The 25,998-nt window shown below is 47.7% G+C and overlaps 1 protein-coding gene across 7 annotated transcripts in view; it reads right to left on the bottom strand.

The window, feature by feature from the left end:
- NCOR1 (nuclear receptor corepressor 1) overlaps window positions 1-25,998 on the bottom strand; it is a 2,268,409-nt gene that overhangs the window by 42,213 nt on the left and 2,200,198 nt on the right. For all 7 annotated transcript variants that reach the window (XM_069615218.1, XM_069615220.1, XM_069615222.1 and 4 more), the window contains one exon: window positions 18,257-18,442. In XM_069615218.1, coding sequence (XP_069471319.1) covers window positions 18,257-18,442 — 186 coding nt within the window. The remainder of the gene's footprint in view (window positions 1-18,256; window positions 18,443-25,998) is intronic.

Genomic DNA, 25,998 nt, shown 5'->3' with positions numbered 1-25,998 from the left:
ATGATAAACTTTAGAAATCCAGCCCTAATTAAGCCTAAGTCCCTGAAGATCTTTTAGTGGTTCCAAATGTTTCTGGAGGATGGAGGTGAGTAGTCAGGAAGATACACTCCACTTTGGCAGGTATAGCGGAGGATCTACCACACCTTGGAGTCTTCCTGAGGACCTACAGAAGTACTTACCCGGACACCACTGCCCCTGGTTAGCCCCGGTAACGCTAAGGTAAGTAGGGCATTGTTCATAATACAAACTTTATGGGGAAGGGAGCAGATCAATAGACAAAAGCAATCTCAGACCCCCCCAAACCCATCGAAGGTTAGAAATATGCACAGACTAAAGCAAATTGCTGGCTCATCACTGGAGTCATCGAGGCATGGTCGCGGATTTGAGGTTGGTAATCCCCAGTCTTCTTTGGAAGACACTGGCAACCTCAAACTGTAAATAGAATACCTGGCTTCGGTACCATGACAAAGAAGGGACCCATGAGAAAATCTTCACGGATGCACTTCTTGCATTGGCTTTGGACAGGGCCAGTGGAGACACTGCAACTCAGTGGTCAAACTATCCTCCTCCTGCAGGCACGTCTCCTGGTGGAGGCTAACAGTGGATTTCTGGAACCCCAGCAGAGGCTTGAAGATGCCCACATCGAGTTCCAGCCATTTGGGCAGACAAATTTCCATGAAATGGAATCTAGGCAGTTTCGGGCCTTGCATAGCAAATGCAGACATGCACGCTCCAGCAGCGGACAACTGGCTACCAACCTCGAGCAGAACATGTGGCCGGCTGGTCCGCCAAGTCTTAAGCAGGACGGCACCTTGCAGAGTTCTTCTCTGTCGATCAGAAGGTCGAGGTGCGCTAAGCGGTGGTTTTTACTTCTCACTGGTGCAGTCCTCGGTTGTCTTCTTTGGATCTCTTTTGGTCCAGTGGTCGACTAATTCTTGGGTCCAGCTCATCTCCTTATATCTGAAAAAGGAGCTGGGGTCGACCCCAGCCCTCCAATAGGGACACAAGCAACATTTAAACTTGGAGGCGGCTGCCCAATTGGGGACAGCCAGCCTCTCAGAATCTTCCGCAGCAATAGACAGTCTCCTGGAGGAATGTGTATTGGAGTCTGTGCGACCCTTTCCAACTTCCTGCCAGCACACACAAAGGAGAATCTTTGTGGGTTTTCTGCACAATGAAAGGGCCCTATCCCACCTGGGACGGAAGGACGGCTAACGAAGGACAGGACATCTTGATTTATCCATTTTGCAAAACGGGGTAAAAAGGAACAACTGCCACCAGCCTGTTCAGGGATGCCAGTAAAGTAACTATAATGTCACTTTTAAATAAGTTAAGAGGATACAAAGCGTCCCAACAGCACTCCATTGAGGTTGGCTTGTGCTGCAATGGCTACTCTTGCAGCCAGGCGAGGCATTAGGTCGAGGCTCGGCCGGACGTGGATCGGGCCTGGAGGAGGTTGCGCTGTTTCCCCAGGCAGCTTGAGCTGGAAGCTTTCCGCTGAACATCTGCAGGCAGCGGATCGTGAGGACTCAGCTTGCAGAAGCAGCTTTCAACACAGCGGGCGCTGGGTGTTTGAAGGATGGTGGACTGCGGGGGTGAGGGTCCCCCGGGGTATGGTGAGCGACCTGACTGGTGCCTGAATTGGAGTCCACAGGTTGGCCAGTGGCGGCCTACCGACAGAAGAAGCAGGAAGTTCATTCGCCCCCAGCAAGCTTCTTGGTGCTGCTGGGAAGCAGGGGGTGCTGGCCGGAGCGCAAGGGTTGCAGGGCCCACTGAGTTCTTAAAGCCAGACGGCTGAAATTGAAGCGCCACTGGCCAGGTTATCTGGCCAAATTATCCTGTCCAATTAATACGGCCATCCATTGCAGAGATTGGGCTGCTGCGGAGGGCAGCAGCGGCTTGGAGTGCGTTGAGTGTCGTTTACTGAGGCAGGCCCAGGGGCACCAGAGGCTTGGTAGGCTGGACCGTCTGGCACTGGCTAAACTCTTTGGCAAGTTTAGAAATGCTAGATGTACAGGAGCAGGGCGTGAAGTCCCAAAATAGGAGGCGAGTGATGTCCCCCACGCACAAGCAGTCGAGGGACAAACTCAATCTGGAGTATGTACTTGGACGACAAGTGCTTGGATGTGCTGAGAAGACGCCCTTGGTTAAAATGGGGAAAACCAATAAACAAGCCAAGCTGACCTTTGATGTCAACACTCCCGAGAAGAAGGGTAAAAATGACAGGGTCCACTGGTAGAACAATCGGGAAGATCTAACGACCTTGGAGGTATTAAAGAGATGTTTCTGCAGCTCTAAACCAGGATTAACACCCTAGAATGCAGAATAGATTTACTCACCTGCAAAGTCAACCATATGAAGGTACGACTTGATAAACATGGAGAATGTATGGATGAGGCAGAGAATAACATTTCAGCGGATGAGGATGGAGCAGCCTCAATGGCAGAAGAAATGCGGCAGCTCAAGAAAGCATTGAAGAAGCTAGCAGTTAAACAAGATGACCTCGAACCACGGTCCAGAAGGAATAATGTATAAATCGCGGGGGTCCCTGAAACTAGTAGCACCAAGTCCATGGAGCAGTTTGTGGAAAAGCTTCTAACATAAATGCTGGGCCCCAGAGAATTTTCCTCAGTGTTTCTGGTGGAGCATGTGCACAGAATTTCGGGAAGCACTCTGTACCCCAAAACCCACTAAGGCCGATCATTGTTCGGTTGATAAACTACAGGAATCAGGATACTTTATTAAGACTGGCAATAGAATGGTCAGTTGTCATATAGGGGAGAACAGATTTGCATATTCCCTGACATCTCCAAAAAAGCGCAGGCCTCGAGAAGAACCTACATTGACATTAAGCAAGCTCTGAGAGCAAGAGACAAAGTAAACTATGGTGTTTGCAGCAAAGATAAGTGTCGAGCACAAGGGGAAGACCCTTTTCTTCTCAACAGCAGATTAAGCCAAGGAGTTTTTAGATATCCTGCCCGCCCAGAAATGGCAGCGCCTGGTGCTCTCCGTCCCGGGAACCGGACTGAACTATCGGAAGATGACTGTCTGGCACAATAATGAGCTGTGGTCCCGTGGATTCTCAACACCTTTGTTTTAGTCGCTCTGATGATATATATCCCTTACAGAATTGTTGGCTGGTCGCTTAGAGTGGCCTCCCTAGTGAAGAATGCATAGAATGAGGGGTAGATTTATGTGGGATCTTATTTACCAGCTGGTTAAGGTTACTGGTTGGGGTGGGGGCCGACTGGGAAGTTCGTTTTGTACAATTTTGTTTCTCATGGTTCTAATGATTTGGACAGCAGGCAAGTTGGGAAAGGCTGCAGAAGTACTGGGTCTGGGATGGCCGGGGCATAGAAATGACAGGTACCAATGTTCATCCCTTCACCTGGAACATACAGGGTCTCACTAACTTCTCCACAGCTAGGAATATATTGTTATATTTGGCCAAGCATCACATATCACCTTCCTGCAGGAAACACACTTGATGATTGAGACCGAAGCGTTATTTGCAAAGCAGTGGGGCTTTCGTTGATACTATTTGTTGTACTCCTCATATTCTTGGGGGGCGGGGCAGGGGAGGGGGCACAAGTCACTGGGGCTCCGGCTCACTGAGATGGCAAAGGATTCTGAGGGCAGGGCATTAGTGGTCACTGGTGTCATACATAACCACACCATCACCATGATCAATTGATATGCGCCCAACACTGATAGCCTCAACTACTTGAATTGGATCGGGCAATAGGTACACAAACCTAAAAACAACGTTATGAAATATGGAAGGAAGGGGTACTTCTATAGATTTCTGGAACCAGGGCCCCATTGGAGTACAAATGGGACTAGCCTGCCAACTAAAGTGGCGATACGAATACAACATCTGAATGGGTTGTATGATCTAACTGACATGTGGAGGGATAGGCACCTGAGAGAGCGGGAAAATACATATCACTCCTCCATGCACAGTACTTACTCATGAATAGACTTTATTCTCATGTCACACGAAGGAGCCAGATGCATCAAGAATAGCGAGGTTTGGACGTGCATGCTATCGAAACCCTCTCCTGTAAGTATACGGAACAAGTTACTTACCTGTAACTGTTGTTCTCCAGCATGGGTCTGGCATGGATTCACATGCTCATGAATATTCCCCATCGTCAGGCTGGGAATCCTCGGTAAAGAAAAAATCAGTATCAGTTTCGTTTCTGATCTGTCTTTCGTAGTAGTAACCAATCACTGATCTCTGAGTCATACTGACCACAGCCAATATCTGCCCTCTACCTAAGCCCCGCCTCTGGCAGCCATCTTCAGATTTGGTAGCACGTGAAGTGGCAGTATGACCAAGTGAAGAGCAGCAGAGGGTTAGGCGGGAGGGTTCGCATGTGAATCCATGCCAGACCCATGCTGGAGAACAACAGTTACAGGTAAGTAACTTGTTCCTTCTCTAGCTTGGGGTCTGGCATGGATTCACATGCTCATGAATAAAGAATACATAGCAGTACACACATGCACAACCACGGGAGGTGGCAAAGGCTCAACATTAAGCATTACATCAAACTCAACATTAAGCAATTCTTACCTCCTCACCAGGCTCACCTTAGGCAAACAGATTGCGCAGCACTGCTTGGCCGACCCTGGACTCCTCCCTGGAATCCCGATCGACGCAGTAGAATTTCGTGAAGGTGTTCGTCGACCTCCATGTAGCAGCCCTGCAGATGTCCAGCAAGGGCACACCAGATAGGAACGCCGTGGTAGCTGCGATCGCTCTGGTGGAATGGGCTCTCGGACGGCCAGGCAGCGGTCGGTTTGCCAACCGATGACAGTACATGATACAGCCGGAGAGCCATCTGGAAATGGAGGTCTTTCAGAGAGCCTTCCCCTGATTGACAGGTCCAAAGTTCACAAAAAGTTGTGACGTCTTCCGAAAACACTTTGTGCGGTCCACGTAAAACTTCAGCGCTGTAGCCACATCCATCGAGTGCAAAGTCCTTTCGGCCGGCGACGAAGGCGACGGGAAAAAAACAGGCAACACCAAGGGTTTGTTGAGGTGGAAGTCCAACGGCACCTTGGGCATGAAGGAGGGGTGCGTCCTGAGCACTACCCTCGTGTCGTGAAAAGTCAAGTACGGGGGCTTGCAGGAAAGGGCCTGGATCTCTCCCACTCTTCGTGCGGAGGTGATGGCCACAAGAAACGCTGTTTTCCACGACAAGAACTTCAACTGAGCCGAGTGCAGAGGCTCGAACGGAGGTCCCATGAGCTTGGTCAGCACCACGTTGAGCTCCCACGCTGGGGCCGGAGCCTTCACCGGCGGGAACGATCTGAACAGTCCCTTCATGAATTCTTTCACCAGACGATGAGACCACAAAGACGTCCGCCCCGTGGTTCTGGTGTATCGGGAGATCGCAGCAAGATGAATCTTGAAGGACGCGCGCACCAGTCCAGCCTTGGCCAGCTTCAGAAGGTACGGCAGTACCTGGGGAGCCGTAATCCGTAGAGCGTTAATCTTCTGTGCGTGGCACCAGACAGAGAACCTCTTCCATTTGTGTCCATAGCATTTCAGAGTTGAGGACGCCCTGGCCTTTGCAAGAACCTCTCTGCAGTCGGCCGGTACGTCGTAGCCTCCAAACTCTAACGCTGCAGGAGCCAGGCCTGCAAGTTCAGCGACTTCGGGTCGTGATGGAGGATGGCGCCTCCTTCCCTGGAGAGAAGATCCGCGTCCACTGGCAGCTTGGTTGACGGGGACGCTGACAAGTCCAGAAGGTCCGGGAACCATATCTGCCTCGGCCACGCAGGTGCGACGAGGATCATCCTGCACCATGACCTCTTGAGCTGGTTGATGAGCCGGATCAGCAATGGCAATGGAGGGAACGCGTATAGAAACAGGCCCTCCCAGGGGAACGAGAAAGCATCGCCCATGCTCCTCGGCTGGGGAAACCTGCTGGTTAACCTCCGGCACTTGGAGTTCGTCGCCGTCGCGAACAGATCGATCTGGGGTGTGCCCCACCGTCGGAAGAGGCGGTCCACTAGATCCTGTCGTAGTTCCCACTCGTGGCACGAGCGCAGCTCTCTGCTGAGCGAGTCGGCGATGGTGTTTTTTATCCCTGCCAGATGAAACGGCACCAGAAACATCCCTTGGGCGACGACCCAATGCCACAGATCCTGCGCCTTCTTGGACAGGGCTGGGGATCTGGTACCGCCCTGCTTCCTGATGTAGAACATGGTGGTGGTGTTGTCGGTGAAGATCCTCACCACCTTGCCCTTGAGGGACGGAAGAAAGGACCTGAGGGCCCAAAACACTGCACGGAGCTCCAGGACGTTGATATGGAGGGACTTCTCCGTCGGAAGCCAAAGGCCTCTCGCGTGCAGATTTTCGGTGTGCGCTCCCCACCCTTCCAGGGAGGCATCCGTGGTCACTGTCTCCTGGTGGCCGGGGGTCTGGAAGTCCATGCCCACTGTCAGATGCGCGCGTGTGCCCCACCACCGGATCGCTCGTCGGAAACTCTCGTCGAGTGTGATCCTCTCCTCGAAGCTGCCCGTCGTCTGGATCCAGCGCGCGTCCAGGAACTCCTGCAACGGGCGCATCCGGAGCCTGCACAGGCAGATGAGATAAATGCAAGAAGACATCATTCCGAGGAGGGACTTGATGGACCTCACCCTGGCCGCGTCCGCAACCAGCATCCGCTGCACCTTGCCCAAGATGGCCCTCGTCCTTTCCTCCGACGGAGGGGCCATAAGCGACACTGTGTCGAGCTTCGCTCCCAGAAACAGTGCGTCTTGCGCGGGCACCAGGTGGGACTTGGTGTAGTTTATGGAGAATCCCAGGTCCGTGAGTAGTTGGACGGTCCTTGCCGTGTGCTCCACGGCGAGCTCCTTCGTCTTTGCTCGGATGAGCCAGTCGTCCAGGTAGGGGTAGACGTGGATCCCCTCTCGGCGCAGCTGCGCCGCCACCGGTGCGAGGCACTTGGTGAACACCCTGGGTGCCGACCTCAATCCGAAGGGAAGGGCTCTGAACTGGTAGTGACGCCCTTGGACCACGAACCTCAGAAACTTTCGGTGTCCCTTTAGGATGGGAATATGGAAGTAGGCATCCTCCAAATCCAACGACGACAGAAAATCGCCCTCCTCCAGTTGACCCAGGACGTGTTGGAGGGTGACCATCCGGAACTTCTGTGCCTTGATGAATTTATTCAGTCGTCGTAGGTCCAGGATGGGACGCCATCCTCCCGTCTTCTTCTTCACGAGGAAGTATCTTGAGTAAACTCCGGAGCCCCGAAGCCTCTTTGGGACGAGCTCGATGGCGCCCTTCTTGAGCATCGCCTTTACCTCCAAGAGAAGTTGAGGGATGTGATGTTCTTTCCTGGCCACAGGGGGGACTCGCGGGCACCTCTTTAGAAACTCGAGCGCGTGAACCTGAGCTAGGGCGTCCAGCACCCAACGGTCGGTGGAGATGGACTCCCACACGCTGACGAAGCTCGCCAGCCGGCATCCCACCGGGGTGCTTGGGTGGGGGCCCGACCCCACGGCCGGTTCAGTCCTGCTTCGACGAGGCTTTGCCGCCTTGTCCTCCTTGGCGACGACAGCGAGGTCCGCCTGACTTGCCTCGTCCCCTGTAAGCTTCCTGTGACGACGAACGGGCCGCTTGACGGTAGGTGGAAAATCCGCCGCTGGAAACTTTGGAGGAACCCTGTCTGCCTCCACCGCTCCGAAAGGGCGGCCACCGTTGCTGGAGAACCCCAAGAGCCCGGGCCGTCTCCGTGTCCGCCTTGATGGCTTGAAGGGAATCGTCCACTGTTTTCCCAAACAGGTTGTTTCCGTCGAACGGCATGTCCAAGACTCTGGTCTGCACGTCCTGACGGAAGTCAGTAGCCTTGAGCCATCCACGCCTCCTAAGGCACACGCCGTTGCCCAACTGGCGAAATCCAGTGTCAGCGATGTCTGTCGCAATCGTAATGGCGTGGTCCGATGCCACCTCTCCTTCCTACAAGATCTCTAGGGCTTCCGCCCTCTTGTCGTCTGGTAGGAAGTCCAGCAGGGGGGCCAGTTTGTACCACAACTCCCTGTCATAGCGGGCTACGATAGCCAAGGCGTTGGCCGCCTTAATCGTCGTCGCTGCCGACGAGATGACTCTGCGTCCCATCGTGTCTAATTTCTTTCCCTCGCCGTCCGGCGGGGAGGTTGACGTAGAGGCCGCGCCCCCCCGCTTTCTTCCTGGCCGCCGCGGAGACGACCGAGTCCGGGGTCGGCTGTGCCCGAAGGCACAAGGGGGCCGCTTCCGGGACCCGGTACTTCTTCTCGTACCGATCCCTTCTAGCCGGCGTCGTGGATGGGTTCTTGAGGAGGGCGAGGCCCTCATCCCAAATATCGTCTAGTAGAGGTACAGCGAGGACCGTCTTCCTCTTGGTCTTGCGCCGTTGATAAAGGAAACCTTCCTTCTTCTTCTCTTCCGGGCAGAGCTGGAAAAGCTCGGATGCCCTGGCGATCATGGAGTGAAACGATCCAATCTTGTCGGGCAGGGAAGCCCGGGTGGGAGGTGACGACTGGAGATCCTCGTCGTAAACCTCGTCGTCTGCACAGGGCGCGATGGCTGAAGAGGAGGTGGAGGATGAGTCCTTCTTCTCTTAGGGGGAGGGCTCCCAGAAGGGCCTGGCTCCGGGTCCCCCGTCGGGAGCGGTTCCTCTGTTGGTGGTAACGGCAGTCTCGTCCTTATCTCCGAGCATAAGGACTGTATAGCCAACAAAATGGCCGCCGAGTTGTCTTGCGGCACTGGTTGAGGGAGATCCGACGGGCGATCAGGAGCCCCGTCGGCATCTTCGACGTCGTCTTCCACGCCGGGGTCCCTCCCGACAGGATGGCCTTCTTCCACGCCAGAGCCGTGGCCTAAGACTTCGATCAGCTCCTCCTCAGAAGTTGAGGCCGAGTCCACGACGACCTCCTGCCCCCCCTTTTTCTTCTCCGTCGGAGGTTTCACGGGGGTCCTGTCGATGGGCATGAAAGAGGATTCCCTCCGCGGTGGCAGGGAGATTCTGGGCCCCGGGGTCGCCACCACTGGTGAAGCCTCCACAGGCTGAGCCAGGGCCGCCGCGACTGTCTCGATAGAGGCCTTGGCCGGATGGATCAAGGCTTTCACCACCTTAGGTGCGCTCACCGCCTTCTCCTTGGGGGGAGGGTCACCACCTCGCTCCCCCTCCGATGGGGCCTTAGGGCACGACCGGGGTCTCTCCAGGAGTTTCGCCGGGTGCTCGGCCTTCCTCTTACCCGAGCCAGAGCGTTGGCTCGTGGTTGATGGCGCCGGGGAGGATGCGCCCTGCCTGGCGCCCGTAGAGCCCGACCGTTCGGCGCTCCCGGTGCCAGCGGACTCGCGGTGCTTGGCCTTCTGTTGGACCCCCGTCGCCGGGGTGCCCTCAAAGGTCTTAGAAGACCGCTCAGACTTCTTCTTCTTCTTCTCGCCTGACGGGCTCTTTCCTTCCAGCCAGTTGGCGAGACGTTGATGGCGGTCCATAATGGTCCGCTCCGACATATTGCCGCAAAACGCACAGTCCTTCTCCACGTGCGTCTTGTCCTCATGTAGGCAGTAAAGGCAAAGGGAGTGTTCGTCCTCCTTAAAGACATTCTGAAGCTGGCATCCCTTCTCCTGGGCCATGTCCGAGATGGGCCTGAGAAACTTCTGGAGTCCTCCAAAAGCGTGGCTCGACGAAATCTTCACCCTTGAGGGGCGTAGACGAATCCGACACGGGTCCCCGTTGATCGGATGAAGAAACGGTGGAGCTTGAGGCTCTTTTGACCGAAAGAGAGAAATTTTTCTGAGAAAAAACGTGAAAAATAGCACTAACGCTCGAGAGCAATAGCACGAGGATCCCAACACTTGAACGTGCGGTAAAAATCTGAAGATGGCTGCCAGAGGCGGAGCTTAGGTAGAGGGCAGTCATTGGCTGTGGTCAGTATGACGCAGAGATCAGTGATTGGTCACTACTACGAAAGACAGATCAGAAACGAAACTGATACTGATTTTTTCTTTACCGAGGATTCCCAGCCTGACGACGGGGAATATTCATGAGCATGTGAATCCATGCCAGACCCCATGCTGGAGAAAGCTAGAATTCCCGGTTAGCCTGGAAGGCGTTAGAAGCTGGAGACTCAAACATGAAGCCTTGTCAGATGTAGTATTTAGAGCACAGATTCAGGAGAGTATTAAGCATTTCTTTAAGGATAATGAGGGATCAGTCTCCTCTCCTTTGATATGATGGGAATCCTTTACATTTATCAAGGGGATTAGTATTGCAAAAGAATGTGGAATTTTCAAGACAATAAGGCGCGAGCTGGGAGGGACGGAAATAAAGCGTGGGGATACAGAAAAGGAGAAATATACTGGAGTCACCACTGTGATGCTGGAAATACATTGGAGGGACAGGGACTCCATATCCTTGTCCCTTATTGCTTTATCATGTGTGTTCTGTCTTGTTTTCCGCGCAGTTCATGTGGGACTCCTGGCGGTGCGGCTCTTCCTCTTTTTGGTTTGGTGAACAGACCCTTGGGATACCCTTATGGCACCCATGGGTGAGAGTACAACCCGGTACTCCTAGTGTATGTTTTCGAACACCTGTGTGTGGCCCACAGAGCAGGTTATGGGCTGGTGGCAGCTCCATGCTGAATTTGAGAGGTGCTCCGAGTATCCTCCATTTTGGGGATACCCAGGCCCGGTCATGGGAATCAGTTGATTCCGTATAGGAAACGAGATGGCCCCTGTGGCCTCTTGCTTTCTATTGCCTGTTAACTTGCATTCCCGCAGTCCCGGGAAGCCCCAACTTTGTCCCTTCCCCCTGACTGGCTGGAGACAAATATGGTAGTGTGGGGAAGTCCAGGCCAGACTGGCTGGAGCCTTCCCAATGACTGTATGTTGTGGGTACGCCCTGGTTGAATGAGTGTGTGACGAATACGCATTTCATGTTGTGGGTGTCTAGTATCTGGTGTTTAACACAATGACTGAGACAGCCCTGCCCGAAACTGGTATGAATGCAGTGTGGAGTGCTGAATGGCAGAGTGCTTGTCCGAATCGACATTCTGTGTTGTGAGTGTCTCGATGCACAAGAATGGCCAGAATGCACTGTGAGACTGATTGGCTGCCTGACTGCCTGAAAGCCCTTCTGAATGATTGGTTGCCTGAGTGTGACCCAGCAGAGTAAATGGGAGATCAACAGTATATCTGGGGGCCTCTCACTGATGGAAATCGTTCAGAAGCTGAAGTTGTTACTTGATGCTTACTCTCGAAGGCGAGCTGGAAAGAAGGTGGTGAACCGCTGTTCCCTTCAACGTGATCTGAAAGCTTCTGTGCCATCAAGAAACCGATCCAAGAGAGGACCTGGCTAGAAGACCTCTTCCCGAGCTATGAGGGACCATCGTGCACCAGCTGATCTTTGCCAAAGCTCCCTGGACGTCAGACCCTCGAAAGGCTGCCGACTGGAGATGGGTACTGCAGCGGAATCACGAAGCGAAGCGCCCGGACATTGAAGTCCAACACCGTCAACGACTGCCGTCACCGACCGGAGGCACAGTGTTCCTTTGCCCAAGACATTTGATCCAAGGACTCCCTTGCTCATCACGGTCGACTGCTTTCTTCCAGCCAGAGAAAGTCAAGGCTGCCGACAACCAAGGAGAATCCGCCAGGGGGTCTCCCGCCACCCGAAGACCATAGAGATGGTGACGACCCGACACCCTTGCTGGGCTCAAAGTTCTTCATTAACTCACTACGGCGACAAACACTCGTCGTCGAGGTGCAATGCATGCCTCAGCTTGCAGGACCTTTTCGACTGATAGTCAACGAGCACCGCAAGAACGGAAGCTGCTGCCGCAACAAGTGTTCATCCTGTTTCTTCATTGACGCTCGACGACCCGTGGCTCCTGCCTTAAAGGGAGTGCACTCAAGAAGGGCCAGTTCACGACGTATCGAAGAACTCTACGAATCCAGTTACTTTGGGTTTGTGGAACCTTTTAAAAGGACTTGAGACTATATTGAGCATAACTGGACTGGGCTTGTCAAATACGCTTTATTTACAGGTTGCCCAGGTTGGGGGATCCTCGCACAGAACCGTCTCATGGTAGTGGGATAGACTGTTCTGCCATTGCTTATTGAACTTGCATTCTTTCTGTGGTCTATTGTTGATTCATCTTATTATCTGATTCGCATGCTATTTGGGGCTGTTAGCCTTGGACGCATTTTAAAGGAATCAATAGTAAAATTGGTACCACATAGACGAACAAGTTACTTTCTTACCTGGTAACGTTCTTTCGATGGGATGGTCCGACGACGTATTCCATATCTATGACATGTAATCAGCACAGCTGTGGTGATTACATTTCATAGATATGGAATACGTCGGAGGACCCAATCCCCTCGAAATATATATTTGGCATTATAGTATTGCCAGAGTACAAAGTGTGTTTGTGTATATAACCTTGAACCTTATTTATATAAAGGCTGTTTTCACTAACAGTGTTTTGACATTCCTTTGTGGGTGCATGGGGACTACACTGTACTTAAGAACCAGCCCACATCACCTCCTGAGAGCCAAGCCTTGATTATACGCATCTAAACTAGAGGCCTACCTTCGACAGATTGAAGGCTATTTGGATCGGGTGGTGCTTTACTGGTTATACGATGTGGAGAGAGATGTGCTCAGCACTCCCATTATACTCTGCGAGGTTTGTGCAGCTGTACAGGCTCTGCCAGGAGGGAAATCTCTGTGGTCAGATGGACTCCCGGCAGATAACTACAAAGCATTCTCAGGGAAAATAGCACCCTACCCGCTTTAAGTCTTCCAACGAGCAGTCGAGGAGGGATCGCTTCCGGACACAATGAGGGAGGAGGTGGTGACCCTATTACTTAAAATCGGCGAAAAACCAGCTGGCCTGTTCAGCTTACTGGCCGATTTCCCTAATAAATACCGACAATACGATTCTCACGAAGCTCTTTGCCTATCGCCTACCACTGATGTATAGGTGCGAGAGAATGGATCAGTCTGGTTTCATAACAGGTAGATCTACTTCCTACGGGCTTCACCAAATCTTCACATTGATGAATACGGTAGACCCTGAAATTCCTGTGGTAGATGCCCTGCTTGATGAAGAGAAGGCCTTTCACTCTGTTGAGTGGCCATTTCTCTTGGCAGTTCTCAGGAAAATAGGGTTGGGTGCTCAATTTATCGCATTGGCTTTGTTGCTATACGCCCGTCCATCTGCCAGGTTGCTGATCAATGGTGATTTGTCCAGGTCAATTCTATTGGGTCACGGCACGTGGCAAGGCTGCCTCCTTTTGCTGCTAGTATTTGTGCTGGCCATAGAGCTGTTGGCAGAGCGGATCAGAGACCACCATTTGAACAGAGGGGTACAATTATATATTCGCAAGCTTATTGTCTCATTTTAAACGGATATGATTCTCTTGATCAAAAACCTAGAATCTAACCTGGTGCTGGTTATGGTAGATGTTTTTGACTTTGGTCACTATTCGGGATTAAGATTAAAGCCACTAAATTGGTGCTCTTTCCCCTCACAAATCGAGCACGGAATTTCCAGATGGTTTGAGTTTCCAATGGCATACTATTAGCATGTGATATTTAGGGGTGGAGCTAGCCAGATGCCCAGAAACATTTTGTAGGGGAAAATACAGCAAGGCTCTGATAGAGGCGGAGGAATCGGTAGACGGGTGGAAGCATCTCCCGCTGTTAAAATAGTCTGACTACCTAGGTTCTATATCTGTTGCAAAATGTCCCAATACTAACACCGAGAGTTCTCTTTCCAAAACGGAAAAGTATAACAACAAGCTATAAAGTGTTTGTGACTAAGCTAGAATATGTTGGCAGTGACGCTAGACAGGGGAGGCTAGCACTTTTAAATGTATTATTTGGCAGTACAGGCACAGTTTCTCTCCCGCTGGTATTCCTCAACCAGATAGGCCTCGCGTCCAAATAGAAAGTACAGTAGCAGCCCTTTCGTTCAGAAAGGTCACTAGCAGACCCTTCGCTCTTAACGGCAGTCATACTTGGGGCACCAGAGAGGTAAACTAAAGAGATGAGCTTAGTGGATAGCACTTGCATAGAGTGGTCCGAAATTGCAGTCAGTTTTTGGGATCTCCCATTATATTCCCCCCCTACTCCCTATCACTCATATAGCAGGTATCCCCCTCACTAGTGAAAGGGCCTTTATACAGTGCATGGGCAAGTTTGGTATTACCTGCTTTCAGGACTTGTTTCCGGGTGGTCACTTCATATCTCTCAGTGAAATTAAGGTATTAGGTACGGTTACTGCCCTGGATTTTTTTTTTATACATTAGAACTCCAAACACAATAAGGGGACTTTATGACACCTTTCCAGGCTGCCTACCACTATGCAGTTATTAAATGACACTATAAAAGCCGGAAGGGAAGGCAAGCTAACGTCAAGTTTATACAACAAATTGTTGGGTAGGACTACAGGGTGGTGGGAGGGTGCTGAGGCTAAATGGGAAATTTCGCTGGGGCAGCGGATTCCCAAAGTTTTTGGAAACACTGCTGAGGGAAGATCAAGTAGGTCTCCTTTCACAGCTGTTCTGCTCGATTTATGCTTGGTTCAAAATGGCACGGGCGCGCAATGCATTCTGGGAGCGCTCGGAGCCATGTTGGATATTTACTTCACTCCGCAGTGAAAGGCTGCACACATTTTGCTGAAGTGTTAGATTCACAGTGCTGAGACAAACATGCTTTTTCAAACTTGGTATGCAGTCAAGGCCATTTCTGCTGGGAAAAGCTCATGTTGTTATGACTTGCTACTGTTCTCCGTGGAGCATGTTTTTAGAGCAGGGAGCCTTCCTTGGGGGGAGCTCTCGATTGACCCAGCTCGCAACCGACGGCTGTTCCTCAACTGCGCAGGTGCAATTCCAGAAGGTTCGAGAATGAACTCCCCTTTTGTGGAGTTCCTATATATGCGGAAACCCGGAGGGGTCAGGTGAGACTTCAGCCAGAGAAGGACGCTCCGCCTGGCCTTCCTGTGAGCTGTGGCACTCTCAGCCTGGCTGCCCCCAGAGTATTCCAGCTGCTTCTGGACGAGATGAGGACTTCGATTACGCTCACGGTGATGTATTTCTTTTGACTTCTTTACTACTTCTGTGATCTATGTCCATATTAGTTTTATGAGTTATTTCTATGTACTTGTAATCTTTGAATAAATAGCCGTAAAGAGCTGATTATCTTCTAAAGAGTGCGTGGCTGTGAGTTATTGTGTGTCTGTTTATGGGTTGAAGTATTTGCTCTATAATTGCATTGGTGATTTATGGTTGTTCCGTGCACTTTTCAGGGGAGAGCAATACAATAGCCTCTTTAAATTGCTGCACTTCAAATACTGCCACCAGATTTACTTCACAAATTCTATCCGGAGTTTGCAGAGGAGTGTGAGCATTCTAGACATTCACCAGCCGCCTTTTATACTTACTCTGGGATTGCAAACCAATTGCAGAATACTTGTCTGGGGTCCTGCAGGTGGTGCAAGAAATAATCAGCAAATCCATTGAGAACTCCCCCAAGGTGGCACTAATGGGGTATACGAAAGTAGTGTCGGCTGGAGTATGAATCACGGGGCTGCTGCTCATACTGGCAAAAAGGCGGGTCGCAATGGAGTGGGGTAGACGCCCCCACTACAATTGAACAGTTGGAAGAGGGATATTGTTATGACATGGAAGCTGATTCTAGAAGTGTAACCCCTGTCTTTGCTAGACCTAGAGACATTTGGGGCCCATACCAGAGATAGCTGCTCTCCAAATCATACGACCTCGCCCCCAACTAGTTCCCAGTGATTAGATAACTGTGGCAGGGGGCAGATGAGGGAGATATGGAAGTGCATCCTGGGCCTTACTGCACACACACATATATATCTCTCTGCAGGCATTATGTTGTATGAATTCTTGCGTTTGTTGCTGCCAATGTTTTTGTTGAAGTTTTGTTGAAAAACCAAAAAAGAAAGCCTAAGAAATAAAAATGAGGTGACTACTCTTGCACTGGGGAGTCGGAGGACATCCAAGTGAACTCAAACCGACATTGCAGTAGGGATGCTAAGGGTCTATTCATGGGACCTCAAAGTTTTTGACGAGGGAGTGCACGCTAGGAATCTGCTATGCATGTCAGAGGCAGAACTGCAGACAGAAGCCTGGTTAGAGACACCAGCACCTTCAGCCAACCAAGCCAATGTCCTTCGGTGGCAATACTTGCAGGTTTTGGACGATAAGGCCTGGCAGATGGTACAGTTGTTCAAGTTGTGGTCTGGGTACAGACAGTAGAGACATTACTCATAAAGATCCTTGTTGTACAGGTTCTTAAGATGAAAAGTCGAGCAAGCCTTGCACAAGCTTTTCGTCCTCATGTCTGTCACGTCAGACGGATGTACAGCAAGCCCGGAGGAGATGCAACAGGCTGAAAATTTCACACCAGTCGGCAAGAAGTGACAGCACCAAACTGGATGATATGATGGAAAAAACCAATACAAAAATAGACAAATCATTGAATATGTAGAAGAGAGATTTCACGAAGACGCCCAACACTTAGCGTGCAGTATCATATCTGAAGATGGCCACCAGGGGTGTCTAACTGGCTGTGGGCAGTATGATCTAAAATGACTCTTACTTGAGCACTAAAGTGACAAGCAGTTTAGAAATTTAAAGGTAAACTGAATCAATGTTACAGAGGTTTCCTAGCCCGATGACGGAATATTCAAGAGCATGTGAATCCATAAAAGATCCAATGATGGAGAATACATGTACCGCGACTGACTGGAACAAAATCATGTGTCCGAAAACTACCTTCTGCACCCGTAACCTCTGGGCCTCTCTCGAATGGACCAAGCGCATACATATGTGGCCCCAACAGACTCCAGAAGCCTGAAGTGGCCTCTGTGAAAATTGGACTAATGGGGGTAAAGTAACCTACCTGTTTCGCTTCCCCCGCTCTATCCTCCATAGGCCTAATGTCCTGTCCCTATCCCTCTCTTTTCTGACTTCGATCAGTGGAAGTCTTGTCAAGGATCCTCCCCTTAGCCTAGCCTAAGGTGGTGGGATTGAGAGAGACACTTACCTGAACTTTTTAAAACTTTTGGAACACTTATCGACAACCATTGGCATTGCTAAATCCAGTAGTAAACAGGATATCTTGTGGAACTGGTGGTTGGACTTACTAAGAGTTAGGGAACTAATGCTAGGTTTGCTCTTAAGCGTTTTAGCTCCCATTCACTACAATGTTTACTTCCTATACTTTACTGGTTGTGAATCTCTTTTTCTTGCTCTACTCTCAATTTACAACGCACAGTTATTTAAAGTCTAGATTATGCCATACACTACATTATTTAACCGTCTTTAAAGTAAAGAGTAGGGGCTCTAGTCAGAACCCTCATGTTTGAGAGTAGTTGAGCGATAATACTTACCTGAATGTTTCCTTGCTTAGTGTGTATTTTAATGGCCCAATACATAATTGTATATATTTTGCATTTACCACTTAGAATTATTGCAGTGCTCTGCGTGTCTCATAGCCGCAGATGACTGTCGCACCACTCCTGACTCTAAGCCTGCTGCTCTGCTACCTACCTTGATTGGATTTGGCTAGACTTCAGTGTCTTTCCTGTTCACCATAATAGGTTGGCCCCACAAAATCCACTGCAAGGTTGATTTTGGAAATCCATTGCAACAGGGGCCAATGAGACACATGCTTGTTGGGTGCCCCAGACACTGAGTGAGACAGCATGTCGGGGTACTTCTCCAATTGAGAATATTGAGAAGGAGTAAGAGCAAGATGTAAAGAGGTAGATATAGATCCGGGAAGAATTTTAAATTATTCACTACATCGACAAGTATTCCTTTACATGGTCACAGGATCTGTTTGAGGCTGTACGAAGGGGTGAGGTTTAGTTTCCACTGCTCTGAATATATTTCAGAGGGCATTCCGCCATTGTGAGTAAAGTGTTCACACATTGGATGTTTTTATGTAGGCACAAATGTGGTTTTCATTGAGAAATGGCTCAGCAGTCAAGTTACAGAATGCTTAGGCCAGTAAGAGTGGCTGAAGTTTAAAATGCTTAATTCTTCTCAGAAGCTGAACAGACTAGAAGGCAAGGTGCCTGTAGAGGTTTTGGTTTGTAGAGGTTTTGGTTTGCATACGTTTTGATATAAACTCCATTTTATAATCTTTCAACAACACTTCTGCTTAATGTTTTAGTACCTTAGTGTTAGTACAGAAACAACAGGTCTACTCACCAGTCGAGGAGGGTCTGTCCTCCCAAGCCCACACTGGAGTTGTCTGTCTGTGGTAATCTCCCTCTGAATGAACAGACGACACTGAGGAGGGCCGTTCAGACCCCAAGTATCCCTGACCACCAGGGAGGGGGGATTTCGACTTCCTACTGCTGGATTTGCTTAAGAGCTTCTGCTTGCCTCCTCCACCTGCAAAAAACATGAATGGAGAAAATGGGGGGAAAATGATCCGCCAATTTATGTCAGGCTTTGATCTGTGTTACTTCTCATCCCTTTGTTTCTTACATACTTTCATTCAGATTTATCACTAGAAACATACCCCTTTCATGTAAAACCCCATGAGGCCAAAAACAAGATCGTTACATTCACTGGTTTCATCCTTCGAGCCACCCGGCAACATTAGTACATTTAGAGAGCATCATTAACTGCATAGGAACAATCCCCAGTAACATGGTTGAATGGCAGGAGTCAGAAAAGCTAGAAAGGCTAGCCATAAAGCCCATTTTACACACACAAAAAGGTGAATTTGACATTTCACTTTAGCAAACTTTGTTTTTGTGCCCTTGCAATATTGCAAGGAAGGTGTTTTCACTTTTGACCTTTTCCTCCATTCATGTCAATGGGATTCCCTTCTTTTTGCTCATTTTTGAACCAGTCCTGGCTTGTTGAAGGGAAGTGAAGCCTTCAGCTCCACTACCTTTTTGATCATTATTATGGCAAAATGGCTGTTAAAATGGATTTATAAAATGAGTCCTGGTGGACAGATTTTAGGAGGCCACCCTAGTTATGGTGAAAGGGGAACTCTTAAGAGTTTACCCAAAGACCAATAAGGGAAGAGCAGAGGGAGGGCAAGGCTTAGTCTTAGGAAAGTGTGAGTGTGGTCAGGGACCCTCAATGAGTCCACACAGAATAATACACAATAATTAGGCTTAGAAAGTCAGTTATAAAAATACAGTTATTTATGTAGATCTTTAGAACAACCTGAAAAATGAAACTAGCAGGTAGGAATATCACACAATAGTCCATAATGCAAATATATACAATCACCAGTATGTTCATCCACAGTACATCAACAAATAACTAACCATGTAACATAGGTAAATTGTAGATGGAGTTCAAATGTTGAGAACCAGTCACAAGTACAATGCCCTATACTTTAGAAGTGCAACTCTAAGATGTATGGGGCCTAGTGCCCAAATGTCACAGGTTCCAACACAAGGATTCTCACAGGTATTCATTCTTTAAAGGGACGCAATGGACTTCTGGTGGTTATTCCGAATAGTTTCAAAATATGTAAAAAGGTTAGCAAAAATTTACCAGAAGACCAGTACATTCTCCTCCCTCTTCCAGACCCTAGGCTAATCCAAGGGCAGCAAACATCACGCAGGTTTGACAACCTAAGTTTAGTAAGAGGGAGATAGAACAGTTAGGTTTACTTACACCGACTGATTTTCCCATGGTCGTCTGCAGATTGATAGGAGCATGGTTGTTCGGGAGAATTGGATGTTTCTGTGCTAATTCTGGGCTGTTTTGATTTTAATCTCCTGAGTGGAACTTTTTCCCCACTCACTCATTCTTTTCTCTGACTGGGATTTCAATTCTTACTGTTGTAAGGAGTCTGGTAAATTCCCTATGTTTAATACCGGCATCTACTTTTTGCTTTGTGACACCCAGCACCCTCTGTGCAGTGTCCCTGACGAGTCCCTTGGAAGTCTCTCTAGGTTTAAATACCCTTTCTTGTGAGAACTACAGTTGACAAAAATAGTAAGATAACCTCCCATCTTACTTACCTTCTCTTTTTGTGGGTCCATAATCCACATTAGCAAATGTCATCAGTAGGAGAGTTCTAACCACTATAAAGTGTGTACATTCTAACACCAGGCGTTTTAAGGTCTCATTGGGTTCATTGCATTCCGGGAATCGACATTTTAGCTCGGGAATACTGTCCTTTCCCCAATGTTTGGTGCTATCCCTGGTTAAGAATAGGTTCATTTTAAAGCGCATGTAATACGTGCTTGTCCAATTTCATGGAAACATAGCAATATATGAACCGACAAGATCTCTTTTGTGAGGAAATTTTGCATATTCACAATAGGTAGGATAATTTGCAATGGCCTCTAATGTGCAGTTCCAATCTTTTTCAAAAAGATTTTTCTTTACGTAGGCTGGCCTGATGGATAGGTCACTAGGCACTACTTCTAGTTCATTCAGTAAGATGTTCATTCTTTTATGAAACTGTGTGATTGAATTGATACTTTCACTAAGCATGCTTGTTTGACATTCCTGGTAAAACAAATTCTTAGGAGGCTCGAGCATCCGGGCATAATTCGAAAGAGCCCTCCACTCTCCTCTACTTGATAACTATACTAAACAAAATTCATGACGAATTATGCAATTAGGTATTGCTATGGGAAGGTGAAGGGCTGCTTTCATTAGACGCCGTATAATGAAAGCAGCCCTGCTTACCTAGATTGTACAAGCAGTATATCCAGTTTACCTAGATTGTACAAGCAGGTATCCAATGCATAGAGTATCACTGGCTCAACTTTAAGAATTCCAGCAAGGGGTACAACGAGCATTTACAATACTTGGAAAATATTTAATTTGGCTTAAAAGAGGCCTTGTTTTTAATTTAAGTCTTTCAGTCTAGATTTGAACTGACATTACATCGGATACATAATAGCCAAGATATGTAATCTCAGTTGATGGTTGTATATAAACCTCATTAAGTTTCAAACTGTATTTTTTTTTGTTTTGTCCCGCATTAAAGACCAACATAGATGTTTTGTTAGCGTTGAGGCTAAGACTATGCGTATAGGTGAAACTTTCAAGTAGCTGCAGCTTTGTTTGAAGCCCTGATGTTAGGTCAAACAATATAATGTCATCAGCGAATGCAAGCCAATGTAGCCTTATTGTCCCGAGTCTTACCGCAAATACCCTCATATCGAACCATATTTTCTCAAAATTGCATAAGTATAGGTTAAATAATAGGGCAGCGAAGTTGCATCCTTGTTTTAAGCCCAGTTGCGTGGTAATTGATTTAGTTGTAGCACCTGACATTGTTAATCTTATCTTGTATGAGGTGTCGGTGTGAAGTTGGACTATCCAATAAATCAATGAATGCGGTATGCCAAGAGAAGCAAGCTTAAGCCGTAGCAGATTACGTACAGCAGCGTCAAAAGCATTGGACATATCTATACACGCCATGTATACAGGGATTGCTCCTTTGTTTTTAGTTCCTGCCAAGATGTGAGCGATGGTGATCCCATTAAGGGTAGTGCTCATCCCTTTTCTAAAACCCCTTTTGACACTTGGAATAGATTTCATGTGCATCAACATGCTTTTCCATTTAGTGTAGTAACAATATGGCAAATATCTTAGCTGATGAATCCATCAAGGACTTCCGCCTATAATTCGCAGGGGTTCTTAATTCCCCTTTCTTAAAAATAGGAAGAATTATTATTGTAACCCAGGATCGAGGAATCTTCATGGTTTTAAATATAGCGTCACGTTTTATTTTCAAGATCGTAGCCCAGAGCAGTGGGTTTGCTTTGTAAACACAAGGTGGGATGCCATCGGGTCCCGCTGCCTTTGACAGAGATTGCTTTCCAATGGCCCACACTATATCAAGTGACCAATGAAATGGGGTCAACTCCTGAATACTAGGGGGCTGATAATTGCAGTTCACAAAACACGCTGAAAGAGAACATTTATGTTTAATATATTTTGTCTCATTTTGTTTTTATAAACATCCAGTATTTGTTTTTTTCTTATCAAATATTGATGATTGCTAAGATCGCCATGTTTTAGTTTTCTCAGATTTTTGTTCCTCTCACGTTTCATAGTTTTATTTATGATTGGTGGATATTTGGATGGATTTTTGCCTTGCTATGAAAGTAATTAGGGCTTTCTTTATAATATTTGAGACAATCACTTCTTTTTCATATACAGGAAGTCCTGGGTTAATTAGAATGTCTTCTTTTTCTCCAATTTTGTCATGAATCCAAGTTACAAGTTTGCGGCAAGTAACTCGATTCCATCTAAGAGCTATATTAGGACGATCCATTTCAGGTAATTGCAATAATCTGTCAGGTGATTATAAGAGGAGATCCCAATTTTGATTTCAATAGGTGCATGGTCACTATGGGGGAACATATGTACAATAACTGGTTTCGATATATTCACCAATGTTTTTGATATACAAAAGAAATAAATCAGAGGAAATCGATCCACGTGACCAAGTGGATTTATACAAATTCTCTTCACACTCAACAAAGTTCAGCCCCCAGTTTTCAACAAATTGCACCAATTTTTGTCCTCTAGTCCGGGCCAACCTTGAAAAACCCACTAATTTGCCATCTGCGCCTAAAGAATTCACCAAACAGTACGAATTAAACCCCCCCCTCCCCAGGATTATTTCACAGTACAGATCATGTACTCCTACTTTTTCAAAGCAGGAGGCAATCTCGTCGAACAGGAGACAAATCGCAATGGTCTACTATATTGGAAATTAAATTTCACCTCAACAGCAATAACAAAGTCAGATTTATAAAGTAACTTCGATTCGCAGTTGAGTGTGTTGTGTATGGCAATCGCAAGGCATCCGACTGGCCTGCCCTCTTAAGAACCAAGTTCTTCATTGAAAAGGTACTGTCCCGAGCATAGGTACTTAACTTGGTCTCATCACTGCGTTGTTCTTGGAGGGCTGCAGTTAAGCTGTTACTTGCACCCCCATCCAGGGCACCCTGATTCCCACTGGGGTGAACAACCCATTGGGCTCTAAATTGCTAAACTGTTACTTACCTGAAAACCTGAAGAAAGCCTTCATAGACGGTCTGCTGCTTACCTTCATCTTTCCTCTTCAGCCCTTGGTCACTGGACCCCCAACACCTCCTGTGACTATGTGAGACTCACCTAGTATAGGGTTGAACCTTTGGTTAAGCAGGGGTTAATTGAAGTTGCAAGAGAGGTTCTAAAGTTTTCTTATTGGTGTCAGTAGTTTCACTCAAGCTGTGTTGCTTTACACTGATTTAATGCGTGCTACCTTTTAATTTGACTGATATTACTGTGTGAATAGTACTTAACTGATTTACTTCTAAAACTTTAGTGTATATAAAATAAATCACTATTTTTATATAACTGCTAGTGTGTCTGTGTTTCCTTGTACTAAGTGTATACTCCAAGTACCGTGTGCCCCACTACAGACCTTCTGCCACCGAGAATAAGCCTGGCTGCTCAGTCATTGCTACCAAACCTTTGGGTAGTTCAGGCTAAACCTAAGGGGTACAACTCTGTCACCTAAGGCGGTCTTTCAAAGTTATGTCGCAGACAGCGCCTTGTGTTTAACTAACACCTACATTTTTACCACAAGAGAATGGACTGTCTCATTCTATACGATGAATAAACTGAAATATTTAACGTCCCGAAAGGTACCAGAGAAATGTACTTACATGTGACACTTGCGGGGTGTAATCAAAGGCCCCAAACCGATGGAAATGAAGGGCCCACTAAATAAATGACCTGGCAGCATTTATAACAAAACTTTCACACTGAAAATGGGCCTATTAAGGCAGACTGTGGGGTTTCTGAAAGTAATACAAGGAAGTGCCATGTGAAAAAGCCCTACCTGTCATTACAAAAGGAAAAGCAGCATTTTAATTCACAGCGGCAGAATAAATGTAAAAGCCCTCTTTCACGTGGAAAGCAGGATTTTCTAACAAGGACACAAAATGACTATGCATGGGCGTTTGCAGCTTAAAGCAAGACATGAGAAAAAAATAACCCTGCTAACAAAATGTCAGGAAAAAAGACTGTGTGTAGTGACAAACGTAACATATATTACGCTTCACATACAAAATACTGGCAAACATTTGAAAAGAAAAGCCCACTTTGTTTGCATGAAATGTTCCTGTATGCCCGAGGCAGACCCTTTTGCTTGGTGTTGGGCAACTTTCATAAAGGACAGCCACCTCTCCCCACTCAAAGCCTGGCTTGCATACCAGCTGTTTACAAATGCAATAAAGTGTGGCCGCTAAGGGTGTTGAAAACAAAACTTACCCCCGACCGGGAGTGTCAAAGTTCAATTCTGTTCAGGGCAGATGACCTAGCTGGTGCATGACAGGAATGTAGGGGGGAGGACTGAAAGCCTGGGCTGCAATCAAGGCTGAACTCTGATAAAAAATACAGGAAAATAAAAGCTTTCCAGATTGAAATGGTGGTCCCCTTCAGATAAGAGGACAGGATGCCAGATGTCTGCAGTGGAGGATCTCTGTGTTGGCCGGTGCATCCCAGGTATTAACAATCCGCAGCCTACACTTCAAACAAAAAAAGACTAATAAAAAAAAAAAACTCAGACTGGCCCAGAGTTAATGTTAAAAGACATTTATACCGCGCACTATCACCACCGGAGTGGTCCCCTGGTGCTCTGGCAGCTCTGAAAGAGGAAGGGAGGGTGAGTTAGTGCGAGGAAGCAGGAAAAGTGCAAGATAGCAGTGATGTGCTGTTGGCGGCCTCAGCCCGGTAGCTCAGCATATAAAAGAATGAGAGGAAAGGGAGCCTCAGCGTATAAGGACTGGGAAGTAAGGGATCCTCAGCCATAATAGGTTGAGAAGGTAGTACCAAGCATTATTCTTTTAGGATGATAAAAGCAATGGGATCCTCAGCATATTAAAAGAGCTGGAAGGATGGTATTAAAATGGTATAAGGAAACAAAAAAGTAGTGGCTCGGTATAAGGAATGGGCCTGGATTTTAGTCTATTTATGTATATTTTCTCTTGCTGTCTTTTGTGGTAAAAAAGGAAGGAAGGTGGATGAGTCACGGTGTGCATGTGAAATCAAAGTGGAAAAGAATAAGGGGGCTGGGGGGGAAAAGTGGGTTGATTTGTATTTTTGTGTAATAAGCAGCAGTGTGCGCAGCATAGCAGTAGGGTCTAAGTGAAGCATTAGGGATGCACGCAACATTAGGGAGGAAGAAACCCAAATAAAACATGCATAGGGTTCTGCCACTGTATTGTGACAACATAGATAAGTATCACCAACAATAGATAGTAGAAACAAAGGAGGGGGGTCCTGCTCCTAGCCAGAGCAGGGCTCCCATAACAGAAACATGCTAGAAAAATTGTCCATCTTTTTAGCAGCAAAATATAAAGGCAAAAACATTCCAAAAAAGAAAAGATTCTAGATCGCTGGCGATTATTTGAGGATATGGAAGATGAAAAAGTGATGCAATGTAAAGGGATATACCCCATTAACAGCTAAACCTGCAGTAGGGTATACAAACCCAGTCTATTGGCCTCCAGTGGTAGAGTGTGTGTCAACAACATGCTTAGCAACTAGAGGTGAGGGGGGTGGGGAGCTTGAGAGCTTTTGCACCTCCGCCTCCATATAACCCATCCACAAGCATTGACATGCCCGTAGCATCAGTGTGCCCAGAGGGTCCACAAGTAGATATAGACAACAAGTTAAGAGCGTTGCAGGAAAGGTTAGTCCGGTTACAAGAACTTGAAGTAGTACCACCAGAAATAAGAGTGGCAAATGGCCTAGAGTTCAGAGAGCTACAATTTGTAAAACATGAAGATTTGCTATTAATTTAAAAGTACTATTATTATTTAGGCATTTTTCTCAGCAACCATAGGTCGTACTGCCTTCATTTTCGTGTCATTTTTTAGATAATTTGCAGGCGATTTTGTTGAAATAAAATTCATCCACCTTGCGACTTAGGGAACTTTAATGGCCAGCTAAAAGGT

The sequence above is a fragment of the Ambystoma mexicanum genome, chromosome 9 (genome assembly GCF_040938575.1).
Source record: "Ambystoma mexicanum isolate Mex_15411 chromosome 9, UKY_AmexF1_1, whole genome shotgun sequence".
Taxonomy (NCBI): domain Eukaryota; kingdom Metazoa; phylum Chordata; class Amphibia; order Caudata; family Ambystomatidae; genus Ambystoma; species Ambystoma mexicanum.
Note: the sequence above shows the minus strand (reverse complement) of the source record. Positions and strands in the feature narration are given on the sequence as shown.